This window comes from Dipteris shenzhenensis, chromosome 20, assembly GCF_047967505.1.
Source record: "Dipteris shenzhenensis isolate YYH24624 ecotype China chromosome 20, Dip_SZ_1.0, whole genome shotgun sequence".
Taxonomy (NCBI): Eukaryota; Viridiplantae; Streptophyta; class Polypodiopsida; order Gleicheniales; family Dipteridaceae; genus Dipteris; species Dipteris shenzhenensis.
In genome coordinates, this window is record NC_141615.1 from 5,592,220 (window position 1) to 5,608,942 (window position 16,723).

Consider the following 16,723-nt stretch of genomic DNA (forward strand, 5'->3'; position numbering starts at 1 on the left):
AATTCATGCTATAAAAAGTATCATTAACTGAAACATGAAATGCACGCATATGTGGAAAGCACATGTTTTTTATTTGGAGATTTTCCATCTATGCTTCACCTTTACTATCCTCCAACCAACCCATGTTTGTGCCCTTATTTGATATTCTATTTATTGAAATTAATGACATTTTAGCACCTTGAGACCCAAAGGAGCGGGTCTCTAACCGGTCACGTTAATAGGACGAGTCATCTATGGAACCTAACGGTCATAGCATGGGCCATTAGCGTCTTTTCAGAGGTTTAATTATCCCACCAACTTCACCACCGCCTTTCCTTCTCGCTTCCTCCAACTTTGAAGCAGCAGTGAGAGCTATGTCCAACTCCAAGCTACCCTGCAACTTGCCCGTTCGACAACACAAAGATCGCATTGTAGACAAAATTCAGCTCAACAGAGTCAGTCTTATCGTTGCTGAGACGGGCTCGGGTCTGTTTACCATCTTCATGCAAACACTTATGTACCTTTCTTCTTTTTTCATTTAAGAGATACGTTTTTAGTTTACCATTTCACGTACCTACGTGAGTTTCCTACTGCGTCCCTTCATCGCATTTAAGATAGAAAAACGGATAAGTCTTGGCTGTCGGGCTCCTACTGGAACCTTCGTATTATACTATTCTCATACGCTGAGTAGAAACGCGTGAGACTTCTTTATAAAAACACGCGGAAAAACAAACGCAAAATGAAGGTCGTGCTGTGAACGCATATAAAAACCGCAACAGCGCCCATTGTCTATGTATTCATTTTACTACTATGCATTGCCAGAACAAGGCGTATTAACTAAATTTGTGTGAGTGTTCAACACTGATGCCTTTTTATTTGCATTTATACTGGCAGGTTCTGTATCTTGTCTCGGACATGTACTTACATATAGTTTTTTCCTTGAAATGCTCTATATTCATATAAATGAGTACGTAAGCGCACAAATACACGTAAATGTATGGAGACCTAGGTCTTCAAACACGGAAGTGTCCGTGCTCACTCACATACAAACGTGTTCACATAACCTACATAATACTTTATTTCCTACCAATGCAGGTAAATACAAATTTAAGTATGCATTTAAAAGTACACAAATAGAATTATAAATAAATAATTGTATATCTTGGCGCAAGGTGTGTGCATTGAGCGAGATAAAGAGAGGTTATATATACATAGATGTGTGTATGTTTGTGTGAACAGCCATATTACGCCATAATACTTGTCGCTTGTGATATTTAATTATTGCAGAGGGCATATGGCAGGTTTCATGTAGCCCATTGTAGGGAGTTTTTAAATGGAGAAATAATAATACAAGGCACATGGCCTGTAACAACAATCTGCACTCGATTAAATGAATAGAAAAGCTTCCAGGGTTATTCCTGTTGGTCCATAAAGTGCCAGCACAACTGGGCAGAGTGTGCTCCTGAATGGCGGTGTGGTATTTTACTGCCTGCTGTTAAACTGGTTTCACTGAGATGTCGTACTGCTGCTGGAGATGAGCCGTTTGGGATGTTAGGGGGGAGAGGCAAGAGTTCAGATGTGTGAGGACAGTTTAGGGTAAAAGGTAAAAAGTTACATGTAAACCCCATTTGAGAAGGCACATGTAAAAGTCACTTTCTTGTGCTGAATGGCTGTAACTGTTGGCAAAGGTTGTAAGCCTTATCTGTGTAATGCATATAAGTGATTGGGTTTGTCAAGTTAAGATATAAAATGTTGCTAGTGCATGGATTGAGTTTGGCCAAGCTCCAATACAAAAGCTTGTGCCACACACTCTCATGCACGAGGCAATCTGCTGCTCTGCTGAGATGTCAATGCCCAGCTAGGAGCCTAAGTATCTTGTTATCTACCCTTGCGGAATCTAGGGGAAGCCTAACGTACCCCTTTAATCCAAGCTCTCCCGACCCCCCTCAACCGTTGTGAGGAAGTTGATTGATTTGGTCCAATTGATCCTAGCCTCCGAAGTCAAGCAATATCTCTCTAGGGCCGCGTCCGTGTCTCTGTAATATGAGTAAGTGCTCTCGATGCCTAGCTGCCTTATGAATGAAGGCGGCTAAGCATTTCTGATCTAGATAAGAAAGGAAGTGAGAGAGCACTTTGAAGCTATCTCTGAAGAGACCATAGTAACGGCCTTGGATCTCATAGTACACTGGGCAATTGAAGATGAAATGCTCCTCTGACTCGATCTCTTGTAGATCACATAGGGCACAAATCCGCATCTCCTTGGGTACTCCCTCAGCTCGCCCACTCTCAATGCGGAGTCGATGTGATGAAACCCGAAACTGCCCAATAGAGATCCTCAATGAATGGGGGAGATGAATACGAGTATATTCTAGAGGATCAATGAAGTCCTCATTGGAAATGCGAAAAACAATGGTCTCTTTAGAAGTTGAGGTTCATTGGGAGCTCACTTGGTGCCAACCAGGCCTTGAATGTGTGTCGCTGTAGAAGGTTCTCGCGTATGACCTGGTTGACCTTATGATATCCGAGCGGGAGAATGGTGCATCAATGCTGTACTGGAAGGTGGGTAATCTGCCCATGTGGAGCCCCAATCTCTCAAGTCACCTGCATGTGTGTGCATACCAGCATCTCCGATCACCCTCAGCTGCTAAGATCATAGAAGAGGATAGTGCTAACCATGGTAGTCTACGTCGCCCTGAAGTGCAGTTGCTGTATCCTTTGACCCGCATGATCTAGAATGCCGCATGAAGCTACAGTGGAGACGACCCAAGCTCAGCCTGAATGATCTGGTGGGGAACTGATGGCTTACTGCACATCATTCTCGATAACATGAGAACTTGGAGATGCTCGAGACCACTCTACATCAAAGAGATCTAGTAAGACCCTTTATTGAGTACTATACTGAACTAATGTAACACATTTCAAAGTCCAAAACTACGGACGAATAGCTAGACTTGGACACAAAATCAGAGTCAGAATACATAGCCAAGTGCCACGGTAGCTCAATTGTGAGCTGCAAAAATATATCGTATCTGAGTCTGTCTGGGTGTTTCAAGGTGTGGCGAGGGGCGTGGTCTCTGAGATCTCTGTATCTTGTGGGCCATATCGATAGTGATGGCTTTGGCGGTCTCCACCGAGTAGGGATCTGATGGGTTGTTCTATCTAGCATCTGAAGGTGTGGCGAGGGGCGTGGTATGTGAGATCTCTATATTTTGTGGGCCGTATTGATAGTGACGCCTTTGGTCGGACGGTCTCCACCGAGTAGGGATGTGATGGGTTGGACCTCCATCGTGCGCGCTCTAGTTCATCGTTGTGTGTGTGTGTGTGAGAGAGAGAGAGAGAGAGAGAGAGAGAGAGAGAGAGAGAGAGAGAGATCCGTGGGAGGCCTCGTGGGCCTATGGGACAAAGTACACCAAAAGGGAAAAACTCATACAAGCCACAAAGGGCTGGAGCAAAGGGTGCGCTAAGGCCCTTGTTGAGTACTATGCTAAAATAAAAAGCTCAATAGCTCAAGCAAAATCAAGTACAAAACATATCATATCATATCATGTGCTATCTGAAGTAGGTTGAGAGCTGGAACTCAAACTCAGAATCCGAAACCCGGCACTTCGGTGGCTCGTCTAAGAGCGGTGAAAATGTCTGGATTTGCATCTGTCTGGTTGTCTCATGCTGTGGTGGCGAAGGGGGGCGTGGTCTCCTCGATCTTTGAACCCGTTGAGCTATGTTCAGAGTGACCCCTCGTCTTGGGCGGTCTCCTATGAGGAAAGCTGTGATAGGTCGGACCTCAATTGAGTGTGCTTTGGTCGCTCTCCGTGTCGCGGGTGGCCTCTGCAATGCTCTTTCAGTAATCTAGACTGCTCGCATATCAGCTAGCTCCTCCTCCTCCACTTCACTGTGTCCAGGAGCTGACTCAAGTACATAGACATTTGTGACATGCCGCTGTGTCTGATTTGGGACTATCTATATGACTCAGTTTCACATATGGAGGCAATGGAGTACTCACTGCCTTCCCCCCCTCCATATAACTGTTGGTCGGACCAAAGAGTCAAAGAGAAGAGTCTTGGTCCGAGGGTCTTTGAAGTGAGAGTGAAAGCACTGCCGCTCGAGTCTAGCTAGTGCGGCGTTCTCTCTTCTCAGTCGGGTCGGTAATGCTAGTTGCATTGTCAAGATTGGGCCGGAGAAAAGGACCCCTAAGTATGTGTAGGATGCAACCACCTTGACCGGCAGCCCATCTAAGGTGCAATGCTCTTTGTGCATGGCTACCTGGGACGTGTTGAAGATCACGACCTTGGTTTTACCAAGGTTGATCTTCAAGTCACGTGTCTCACAAAAGGTATGAAGTGCGTCCAAGCGTTGCTAAGAGTAAGACCACATCATCTATGTACATGAGAATCTTGAGTAGGGATTCGAGTAGAGAGCAACCAGCCCCTCCTAGGGTCCCAATAACGGCCTCAAGCTCATCTATGTATGATCTTCTCTATCCATCTTGCACCTGTCAGAACCCTACGTGAGACGCTTTCATGAAGTGCTACGATTGCTCGAGTGATCTCCTGATCATATCCCATCTCTTGTAGACGTATGACGAGTCGAGCCCTCGACATTGTGTCCAAAGCCTTGTGGAAATCCACCAAGCAGCAATAGACCCTCTGTTTGCATGGCATGGCAACCTCGATGACCCCTCAAGTGTAAGTATGTGTGATCCATGGTCTCGTGATCTACCTTGAAGCTTGCATGTCCCATGGCTTTGAGTCCTCGTAGCTCTGCAACCGGGCTAACCTTTGTGTTGAGTACTTATGCATAGATATTGGAAAGGATATGTCCGATCATAATGGTCATATAGTTTTTTCGGGCTCATGGGATCTCTTGCCTTGTGGATAGGGGTGATGGTGTTAAGGGTCCAAGTGTGGGGGAAGCCTGTGCAAGCTGTTTCGTTGACGAGAGTCGCTAAGATTGGGGCTAGGGTATTTATTGCTTATGCAATGAATTCAGTACGTAAGCCCTCATTTAGCTGTTGTGTAGCTTTAGGGCTGCGTGTTTGACACCACCAGTTGTGAAAAGTGTGCACGATGTGGGACGTGGTACATGTGAGAGATCGGGTGTTGGCTAGGTAGGGACACCATACATGTGTGCATGGGAGAGCTAGGATTTAGTGTGTGTGAGAGGGGATTGGACCTGCTGCTCTTCGAACCTCCGCTAGAAGTCTTTAGAGTTGTTGCTAAATTTAGTTCGGTGAATGAAAGCCTGCTTCTTTTTCGGCAAACCAGGCGAAGGTATGCACTTATCCTCTTTGCCTTACTTGAAAGATGATGCTTAGTTTCGAGTCGGAGTTGTCGACATAAAGCCTTACACTTGTCATCGTACGAGCTGTTGGAGGGTACTAAACCTAGAGGCAGGGAACGTATGGATCGAGTGGTGTGTGAGAAAGAGTGTAGGGTGGTTGATCAGGGCGGCTTGGTCCTAACAACGGTATGCGGTCAATGTCTTTGAGTAAGTCGAAGAGGCATACGGAGTACGCGGGTTTTAATTTGTGATCAAAGTGTATGTCATGGTAAGTAGCGTGTGCGAGTGGTGTCGTAGTGTGCAATGTATGTAGATCCCATTGGATAGTCAACTATGCTAGAGGCTCCCCCATGTGGGAAGCAAGTGAACCTGCCTGAGGAGGGCCAATGATCCAGGGCTTTATAGATGATAAGATCATGTATCCTATCCATGTCTAGTAGTGCGTATCCATTGGATTGATTGGGGCCTTTTTGTATGCTGAGACTCAAGACATCCCAGCCTTGCCTATATCAACATCTGGCAGTAAGATATAATCATCATGAAAATCCAGAAGTGATACCTATCCTCGCTTTGAAGTCTCCAACGAGGAGGACTTCTCTCGGCTCAAAAAATCCATGATGTCGATTGTGTACGGTGAGGTCTTAGCATCCTCACGGAGGTCCCTGGCAAAATGTGGGGTCTCGTGAGGGAAGTAGCAGATTGCGATGAAGAGGTCCTCTTGGGGAGATCGTCAGATTTGAACCCATACGAACCTGGTGTGTGCATCTCGTCTCTCGATGAAGATTGTCCTAGTAAGGGATGATCTACTCCTCCCAATCTGCGGACTTCTGCGGTCTCCTGGATCTCATCCTGGTGTGCTGCCTCCCATATATATCGACTGACTATTAGCAAAGGGTGCTTTGGACTCTGGTGTGTGTCAGTGTAAAAAGCTATGTCTCGACCTATGTAAGACGCTGAGAAATTCCCTGGATCTGACCACAAAGTACCGTTGCAGTTCCAAATATTGCAGGTCAGGGTCTCGGAGCTCTGAATCTAATAGACCCTGCCCCCTTATGTAGGGGCCCACTAGATGCCTATCGGGGACCTATCAAGAGCCCCCCCATTTTTCCTCCTTGTGGGTGACATCCCGCTGCTGTATGAGGGTACGCCTCTTTTCCAATTGTAGGGGTGGAAGGTCCTCATCTAGGTAGATCTCTGGGTGGGCACGCTATGCTGATTGTCTATGCAGTGCTGCAAGGTGGGCCTGGGCGTCTTTGAAGTGAATGATGAGAGGCTGCTGTCGTTTGGGGTCCACTCCTATGCGATAGGCCCCCTTGATCGTGATCTTGTGAACTCCCAAGGTGGAAGTCATGAAGTCGATTATGTCATCCATGGGAGTGGTAGCCATGCGAGGAATGCCGGGTACTTTGACATTGAGAGCCTTACTGACCCTCAACTGCTACTCCAAAATGGTGGCTAAACTGCTGGACTTCGAAAGCTCCCGTTTCACAACATCCACCCACTCGGAAGTCTTTGCAATGGCTGACTGCATGATGGCTACATTGTAGGGGTGGAAGGTCCTCATCTAGGTAGATCTCTGGGTGGGCATGCTATGCTGATTGTCTATGCAGTGCTGCAAGGTGGGCCTGGGCGTCTTTGAAGTGAATGATGAGAGGCTGCTGTTGTTTGCGGTCCACTCCTATGCGCTAGGCCCCCTTGATCTTGTTCTCGTGAACTCCCAAGGTGGAAGTCATGAAGTCGATTATGTCATCCATGGGAGTGGTAGCTATGCGAGGAATGCCGGGTACTTTGACATCGAGAGCCTTACTGACCCTCAACTGCTACTCCAAAATGGTGGCTAAACTGCTGGACTTCGAAAGCTCCCGTTTCACAACATCCACCCACTTGGAAGTCTTTGCAATGGCTGACTGCATGATGGCTATCTGTGCCTCAACTGCCTCAACGGCTGGCCCACTGTGCGGGGCTGTCACCACCGATGGGAGCTGTGATATCTACTGGCTCAGGCTATAGATGAGATGGTCCTGCTTTCCCTCTCGTGTGCGAAGGCAGTGTATCTGTAGGAGAACATGGTCTCAGGATTTCGATGGGATCAGTGACCATGAAGTGTATATGGGTGTGGTATGAATGGGGGCTGGATAATGGGGGGCGGGAGTGGAGAATGATGTGGGGAAATTTGGAGTGTGGGTATGGTGAGACTGATTGAGGAGAGGAAAGGTGGATGGCTAAGGGGGTAGGGGTGATAGAAATGAGGCATATTGTGGTGGTGCATAGTGAATTGGGCTAAGAGGAGCTGCCCCAGGTCCAAGAAATGATGATGATAATGGTGTAAAATATGGTGCTGTCCCTGGCACTGCCACACCCAAGGATAGTAGTGCTGTCACTTCCAAGGATTGTGCAGAGGATGATGATGAAGCTGTAGAGGCTGATGGAGAGAGAGAGAGAGAGAGAGAGAGAGAGAGAGAGAGAGATGTATTAATGTCTGCAAGAGGCCTTGCGAGCCTATGAGACAAAGTACGAAACCAAAAGTAACTCATAGAAGCTGTTATGGGCTGAAGCAAAAGCGCTCACTAAGGCCCTTGCTGAAAGTTGAAGTGCTAAACTAGTGAGCAAATAGCAGAGTAGCAAAATAGCAAAATAGTATTAGGTGCTCAGAGCTAACGCTCCTAGTACACGCACAAGCTCCATATATCCAGGTACCTTGATGCTCTTTGATGGAATGTGAGGAGCTCTCGTATCTGTGTCTCGTCGAGCTGTCTCTTGAGGTGTCGGAGGGCGTGATCTCCTCGATCTCTGTATCCAATGGGCTACGTCAAGGGTGACGCCTCGTCTCTGGTTGTCTCCTCTGAGGAGGGCTGAAATAGACCGGACTTCGATCGTGCGTGCTTTGGTCACTCTCTGTACCGCATGTGGAGTGTGCGCCTCTCGTATGGCAGCATCATGGTGGTGACTCTCACTACTAAACCATGATGCTCTCATCTCATTAAACTCCTCTCCCTCAGCCTCCCCAGTAGCTGACTCAGATGCATAGAAGTTTGTAACACGTGTCGGTGCTTGGTTGATCTCGGTAACCTGTGTCATTGCCTCTTGCTGCTCTCTGGTCTGTCGCATCAATATATCTCTGTTTTGTCGCATTTCAATCAAATAAAGCCCACCACAAACCTAGTCGGGAAAATGGATCAGCTGTGTAAGCGGACAAAATCATGCCCCTCTTAAAAGAGGCAGTGATATCGCCCTCAGATCTCATAGTAGACTAGGCAGACACATAGAAAGTGCTCCTCTGTCTCGACCTCCCCCATTGGGCATAGTCTGCCGATCCTCTGCTCTCTGGGTATGCCTGTAGCTCTCCTTGCCTCAATCCTTAGCTGACGTGACGAGACTTGCAACTGTCCGATGGCGATCCTCAGTGCATGTGAGACTCTCCTATCGTTGAGATACTGAAGGACAGATGACGAGATCATACTCCGAGACCCTCAGGAATGTAGGCCATCTTTTGGTGGTTCTAGTGATGCCCTATAGGCCATGGCATGTGCCTTGTAGGCATAAATATAGGCACTTATAGTTTTAGTGCCTTTTAGGCCACATAGGACACTTAGTCCTAGGTCTAGGTACAAGTACTTTGTACTCCTTTTTTTCTACTACTATAGTTGACGTGACGGCTGATTCTCATCGACTCTTTGTACCTTGTATTCTCTCTTTTGCTTATCGATCCTACAGTGGTATCAGAGCCACGATTGACTCGTCTCCTGCATCTCGGATTTGTACCAATGCTTCTTCATCCGTACAGTCCATGCGACTGTACGGATGACCATACTCACAGCTTGCTCTGTACTTGCGTCGCCGTACAGTCGTACAACTCCGTACATGAGCAGTCGTACAGATTCGAATCTGCATCGCCGTACACCGTACACCATACAGTTTAGTACCTGCATTTCGTACACAGTACAACGTAGTACCTATTTTCGTACAACAGGCATCCGTACAGTAGACGTACCTGCTTCGTACTGTGTCGTACTTGTTTCGTACATTGCACTCTGTACATGCATTGTACCTGCTCAGTACTTTGTACTTGCATCGTACTTGCTCAGTACTTTGTACCTACACCGTACTTGCTCAGTACGTTGTACATGCACCGTACCTGCTCTGTCCGTACAGCTTGTACCTTACAGGATATTCTCAAAAAATTGGGGTTTTTGAGGGCTTTTGCTGTCCTTCACTTCCTTCTACTGTTTGAATTCCTATCAAATTATTTCAACAATTTGGAAAGCCTATTTCTTGAGGTTTATACCTTTGGGACAGTTGCACTTTTGCAGTCAATTTGTGGACAGCAAGTCCTAATTTTGCAGTTGCAAGCCTTGAGGCTATTTTTTGGGATTTGGTTTGCAATTTCTAGTTTGATTGCAATACATTGGGTCAGATTGGAGAACGTTGAGTCACATTTGCAGGACATTGAGTCTTTTTTGCAGGACATTGAGTCAAATTTTCATACATTGGGTCACATTTGCAAAAATCTCAGCAAAATTTGGGGCTTTTCTGTATTTCCCCTCTTTTTGGCCTATTTGCCCTCATTAATTTTGGGGCTTTTTGCTAGATTTGCTGTTTTTGCAGTGAACATTGCTTGTCACAGTCACATTTGGGTCAGATCTGCATTTGCCCTTTGATTTGGGTTGGAAATTTGCAGATATTTGCTGTCATTTTAGGACAGCCAGCTCTTTGCAGTGATAGCCTTGAGGCTTTTGAGTTTTCATGTCTTTTTCAGGGTATCACATTTGCTATGGCTAGGAACAATCAAGATCTATTTGGCATTCTTTGGCCCTCTTTTTGGCCTATTTGCCCTCATTAATTTTGGGGCTTTTTGCCAGATTTGCTGTTTTTGCAGAGAACATTGCCTATCATAGTCACATTTGGGTCAGATCTGCATTTGCCCTTTGATTTGGGTTGGAAATTTGCAGATATTTGCTGTCATTTTAGGACAGCCAGCTCTTTGTAGTGATAGCCTTGAGGCTTTTGAGTTTTCAGGTCTCTTTCAGGGTATCACATTTGCTATGGCTAGGAACAATCAAGATCTATTTGGCATTCTTCGTCAAGATCTATTTGGCGTTCTCCGATGTGGTCTTATCTCATGAAACATATTCTTGTTGCAAAGCATTTGTGGAATATTGTTTTTGGGGTTGATCTGAGGCCAGCCAATGCTACAGTGGTTGCCTCTACTGCTGGTCCCTCTGCAAGGAGTACTCCTGATGCCTTATCTTCTAGCACTCTTGCTACTACTCCCCCAACTCAGGAATAGTCAAGATGGGATGCAAGAGATGCAAATGCACATTCATGTATTGCTTTATCATGCAAGAGAATCATTATTCCACACATCCGGTCTTGCAGGACAGCAAAGGATGCTTGGGACAAATTGGCTTCTCTCTATCAGATTTGCAATGAGGCACGTGTTGCATATTTGAGAAGGCAATTACAGGAAGTCAGTATGAATGAAGGTGATTCTATGGATGCATACCTGACAAAGGTCAAGGACCTCATGGAACAACTTGCCAACATTGATGAGGTGGTGCCAAATTCACAGCTTGTTAGTACCACACTGAATGGACTGCCAGATACATATCAAGGGTTTGCTACAACCCTTCGATTAGTGGCCATGGGTAATCCAGACCACTATTCTTTTGATTAGGTAGTTACTTTGCTTTTGTAGGAAGAGGAAAGTCGTGCTAATAGACAAGCCATTATTCGTGATCATGCATTTGCTTCACAGCAGACAGGAAGAGGCAAGGCTTCCAAGCCTATTGGCAAGCCTAAATCTGCGCATAGCAGCTGCAATTCCTCCCATGCATCTAAAAATACAGCAGATAAGTCAAAGAAGAAAAGATGCAACTATTGTCGCAAGCCTGGACATGACATTTCAGAATGCAGGAAGCGCATTGCTTCGGAGAAAAAGAAAGCAGGATTGACAGTTAATGCCTCACATGCTATTGAATCCCAAGAGCCAACAGATGCTTCACATGCACATGCTCTCCAGGATGATTGGGCATGGGCTGTCCATTGCTCATTTGATCCCTCCAAAGCTGATGCACTCTTTACTGCTAATGATGCTGCAGGAAGCGCATTGTCCGAGAAAAAGAAAGCAGGATTGACAGTTAATGCCTCACATGCTATTGAATGCCAAGAGCCAGCAGCTAATGATGCTCAGTCTTGGTATTTTGACAGTGATGCTTCCAAGCACGTCACATCTTGCAGACAGTTGTTTCATTCTTTAGCTGATGCACCTTGAGGGGGAACTGTCACATGTGCTAATAATGCTTCCTATGTTGTAAAAGGAATTGGAGATGTGCAGCTAACATCCATTTCAAGCCATCCTGTCACTTTGACAAATGCTCTTTTTGTGCCTGGAATTGAAGTCAACTTGATTTCAATTTTAGCAATTGCCACTTCAGGTTTCAGAGTGATTTTTGATGGCTACAGATGGCCTAGTTTATGATCTTCGTGATGACAATGCCATAGTTCTCACTGGCACTTTGCAAAAGGGACTTTATCACCTTGATGATCACTCAGCTGCACTTTCTATAGAAGCATTTGCTATTTCAGATTCACAGCTTGCTGAAACTCATCTTTGGCATGAGAGAATGGGTTATCTCAATTATAGAGCTCTTGCAAAGCTAAATTCATAGCAGATGGCAAATGATGTACCTCATACTCACACAGTTTCCAAACATGTGTGTGAGGGTTGTCTTTTGGGTAAGATGCATCGGTTGCCTTTTCAAAAGAATTGTCCAAAACTCTCACAAAGGAAATTGCAGCTAGTGCACAGTGATGTCTGTGGCTCAAAGAGGACAAATGCCATTGGGGGATACAAGTATTTCATGACTCTCATTGATGACTTCAAAAGATATTGCTGGGTATGTCCTTTAAAAGCCAAATCTGAAGTTTTCTGATGCTTTCAGAGGTGGCTGAATATGGTTGAGAATGAATCAGGATGCAAGCTTGTCACCCTCAACACAGATAGGGGGGGAGAGTATGTGTCAAAGGAGTTTGATGCATTTTTGTCTTCACGAGGCATTGTTCACTTATGCTCTACTCCTTACACTCCTCAGTAGAATCCTGTTTCTGAAAGGAAAAACAGGTCCACAATGGAGATGGCCAGATGCATGCTTAAGGCCAAGTCTTTGCCTAATAAATTTTGGCTTGATGTAGTGATGTGTGCCAACTATGTGCTGAATAGATCACCTACAAGGGCATTGAAGACTGTTACACCTTATGAAGCATCATATGTTCATTTAGCATCTCATCTGAGACATAAGCTTGATGACAAGGCAATCAAATGCATATTTATTGGTTACAGCCAGGAGAACAGAGGGTATCGGTTATACCAACCAAATACTGGGAAGATTATTGTCAGTAGAGATGTAATCTTTGCTGAACATTCAGCTTCTCCTCTTGTGGACTACAAAGCTAAGCCAGATGTTGACATGTTTGATGCCTTTGACTCTTGGTTACCTCTGCCTTCCTCAGAGGAAGACTTGACCAGCAACATGAGCCTCCTGCAGGCTCTCCAACAAGCAATGATCAGCCACTACCCCATGCTGATTTGCAGGTTTCTCTTCCAGCACAAAATGATCCCACTATTCATGATGCAGTGATTGAAGAAATAGCTGTCAATAGACAGCAAAGGCAAGTTCCCAGATGGCTTCTTGATACATTGAGAGACAGCAAACAAGATCAGCCTTTTGCTGCCCGGACAAGATCAGGGAATAGACAGATGCATGGTCACTTTCTTGAGTTTGCACTCCTTGCTACAGCTTGCAATGAAGAGCCTTTGTGCCATAAAGATGCTTTGGACAGCAAAGAGTGGATGGATGCAATGAGAGCTGAGTTACAATCCATTGCCAAAAATGACACATGGGAATTAGTAGATCTCCCTCCCGGCAAGCATGCCATTGGTACCCGGTGGGTCTACAAATTAAAAAGGAAATCTGATGGCAGCATAGATTGATACAAAGCCCGTCTTGTTGCAAAAGGGTATGCCCAACAACAAGGCATTGACTTTGAGGAGACATTTGTTCCCACATCCAGGATTACTACCATTAGATGTGTCATTGCCATTGCAGCCCATCACCATTGGCAAGTGCACCAACTTGACATCAAAATTGCTTTTTTTCATGGGGATCTGTAGGAAGAAGTCTATGTCACACAACCTCATGGCTTTGAGGTTTAATTCTGAAAACAAGGTATGCCGGCTTAGAAAAGCCCTTTATGGTCTGAAGCAGGCACCTCGGGAATGGTATGCCAAAATTCATGCATACTTACTATCTCTTGGTTTTCAGAATAGCCCCACAGAACCCTCTCTTTATGTCGATGGGAGTGGATCTGATTTTTTAGTGCTGATTTTATATGTGGATGATGTGCTCATCACGGGCCCGGATACTCAGCATATTGCAGCTTTCAAGGCTGATTTGCAGCAGGTTTTTGAAATGTCAGACATGGGACAGCTCTACTATTATTTGGGCATTCAGTTTGCTCATGTTGAGGGGGGTATCATGATGTCACATTTCAAGTATATTGGACAGTTCCTTGATCGTTTTCAGTTCGAGGATTGCAAGCCAATCTCTACTCCAGTGGACTCTGGCTTCAAATTCTCAGCTCATGATGGGAGCCCACCATGTGATATTACTCTTTATCAGTAGGATGTTGGATGCCTTATTTATTTATGTCACACCAGACCTGACTTTACAGTATGCAGTATCTCAGCTCAGCAGATTCATGCACATGCCCAGTTCACAGCATTCGCAGGCAGTGAAGAGAGTCTTCAGATATCTCAGAGGCACTCAGGATTTAGCCCTCTTCTATGGTGATCAGGGTTCACTTACCATGCATGGTTACACGGATAGTGACTGGGTGGGATATTCTGACACCAGAGTGTCACATATTGGCAATTGTTTTTTGCTTGGCAATTCATGTATCTCTTGGCTTAGCAAGAAGCAACCAACAGTTGCCACATCTAGCTGTGAGGCTGAGTACAGGGCAGCTTTCACCGCTATAGTAGAGTGTGTTTGGCTTCGCCAGTTACTTACAGATCTTGGTATTCGCTAGACATCGTCCACTATGGTCTACAATGACAGCCAGAGTGCTTTGGCCATTGCGCGTAACCCAGTGTTTCATGCGCGTACCAAGCATATTGAAGTTCACTATCATTATGTTCGGGATCGGTTGTCAGCAGGAGACATAGAGTTGTCCTATGTTCCCATAGAGGACAACATAGCAGATATGTTTATAAAGGCACTTCGTCGTCCCAAGTTCGAAGTCTTCCGATAGGCTTTACACTTGGTTCCCTTTGTTACATGATCTGACATCCCTTGTACATTCATAGGTGGCTATATCCTTTTGGACGAACATGTGCCACCATGACCAGAAAATACCAGGTATTCTGAGACGTTTCCAGAATACTTCAGCCCATCCCATGGAGGGGGTTTGTAGGCCATCTTCTGGTGGTTCTGGTAATGCCCTATAGGCCATGGCATGTGCCTTCTAGGCATAAATATAGGCACTCATAGTTTTAGTGCCTTTTAGGCCACATAGGACGCTTAGTCCTATGTGACACCTAGGACAGTTAGTCCTAGATCTAGGTACAAGTACTTTGTACTCCTTTTTTTCTAGTACTCTAGTTGACGTGACGGCTGATTCTCATCGACTCTTTGTACCTTGTATTCTCTCTTTTGCTTATCGATCCTACAAGGAAATGGTCATGGTAGAACTGGATCTTGGTGGGGAACTCCTCTCCCCCCATGCCCGAGATGTATGAAGCTGGAGGAGGTCCAACCATATGATACGGTTGATCTCATCTTGTGGGATCATCTCAGGTGGTGCATCTATGCTGTACTAAAAGGGGAAAAGTCTGTCCATTTGTGTGTGTGTGTGAGAGAGAGAGAGAGAGAGAGAGAGAGAGAGAGAGAGAGAGAGAGAGAGAGATGATATGATATGATATGATTGTATTAATGTCCACTGGAGATCCTTCACGATGGATGGGACTGATAACCTCGATTAACTTTCAGTGATTACTTTACATATAAAAAATTCAAATGTTGCGAGTATTTGCTTAGCTAGCACGAGGACTTTGTTGTGGTATTCCAAGACTTCCTTTAGGTAGTCCCCCAGCTTTTGGCTGGTTTTTCCAAAAAGGTTTTTAGGTTGTCAGTGCTGTTACTAATTTCCCCCTGATGTGTGAATTGACACTGTAGGAGCCCTGCTGCTCATTTTCTATGTCCCATGTGGGGCTGATTATGCAGATTCTTGCATGTCTTGAGATCCTGGGACTTGCCCACTTGCCCCTCTCCACCTCTAGGTCATGGGAGCTGGTCCTCATTTTGCAGATTAAATGCCTGTTGACACTGATATACCCTGCCCAAGGCTTTTTGGCATTTCATATCTGTTTATCAGATTAATTTCCTGTCTGTAGAACTACATTCTCTGTGTACCAAATTCCTGATTTCTCCTATATCTTCTGGGATATCAGCAGCCATAACTCCATCCATATTGGCATAATGCTAACCCGTGTTGAGGTAGACCATGTATTGGAATAATGCTTCCCCTTTGAGAGGTATTGTACCAGCCTCAACCAGTAGGATGGGATAGCATGTTTGTACCGTTGCCTCTAGTTCTGCTATTAGAAAGTGTTTATTTAATGTTTCTTCTCTTCTCCAATAAGCTTTGACGAGCCCAGGCACCCATATTGGGCATCCATAGAGGATCATTGTTTGCACAAGTGTGGTGTATAGGATCCTACTTTCTCATTTCCCAATTCCATAGGTGTGCCTTCTGCAAGTCGTATAGAGCTTTCAGATCTCCCATTATTCTCCTTTCCATTCAAATTCCAGCCATAGGTATTTGTGTGTGGTTATTGTGTCCAAAGGCTCCCCTTTGAATGTGAAGTCCATCTCTTTAGAGAGAGAAATAAAGAAAGAAAAGAAAGTTTATTAAGTCTTCGGAAGACCGATGGGTCTATGAGACTGTGAAAATTTTTGGTACAACGAGCTGTGGCAGTGGAGCTACTAAACAAGCATCCACACCAATGCAAAATGCAAAGAATGCAGAGTGGTAGTACTAAGTCCTAAGTACAACATAGTCATGTCGGTGGTCGACTATATATCAATCTCATCATCATCATCATCAAGACATCAGGGTGGATGAGGCAATGGGGGCATGAAATCGGTGATCGAGTGCTGTCGGCCACTCAGAGGTGTAGCTCTAGCACGTCTCTTGGTTGTAGCTCTGCGTCTAACCAAGGCTACTATGACCCCTGTCGGTCGGGCTCCGACTCTAAACAGTGAGGGGATGTCCCCAAGTGTGATCTGTGTGTCAACCCTCTGTTTGAGCTGTCGGGTCACAGGCTCCGGGTCACGATCATGTCGAGGCCTCATCTCATGGGGGTCCATGTGATCTGGCTGAAAAAACTCCGTGATAGAGCTCTGAGTGG

General features: G+C 45.4%; 1 protein-coding gene across 1 annotated transcript in view; it reads left to right on the top strand.

Moving 5' to 3' along the window:
- Positions 1-312: 312 nt before the first annotated feature.
- The window catches only part of LOC147889172 (zinc finger (CCCH type) helicase family protein), a 174,901-nt gene continuing 158,490 nt past the window's right edge, over positions 313-16,723 (top strand). The window contains 1 exon segment of the mRNA XM_087391904.1: positions 313-465. Within this exon segment, the coding sequence (XP_087248030.1) occupies positions 354-465 (112 nt within the window). The 5' untranslated portion in view covers positions 313-353.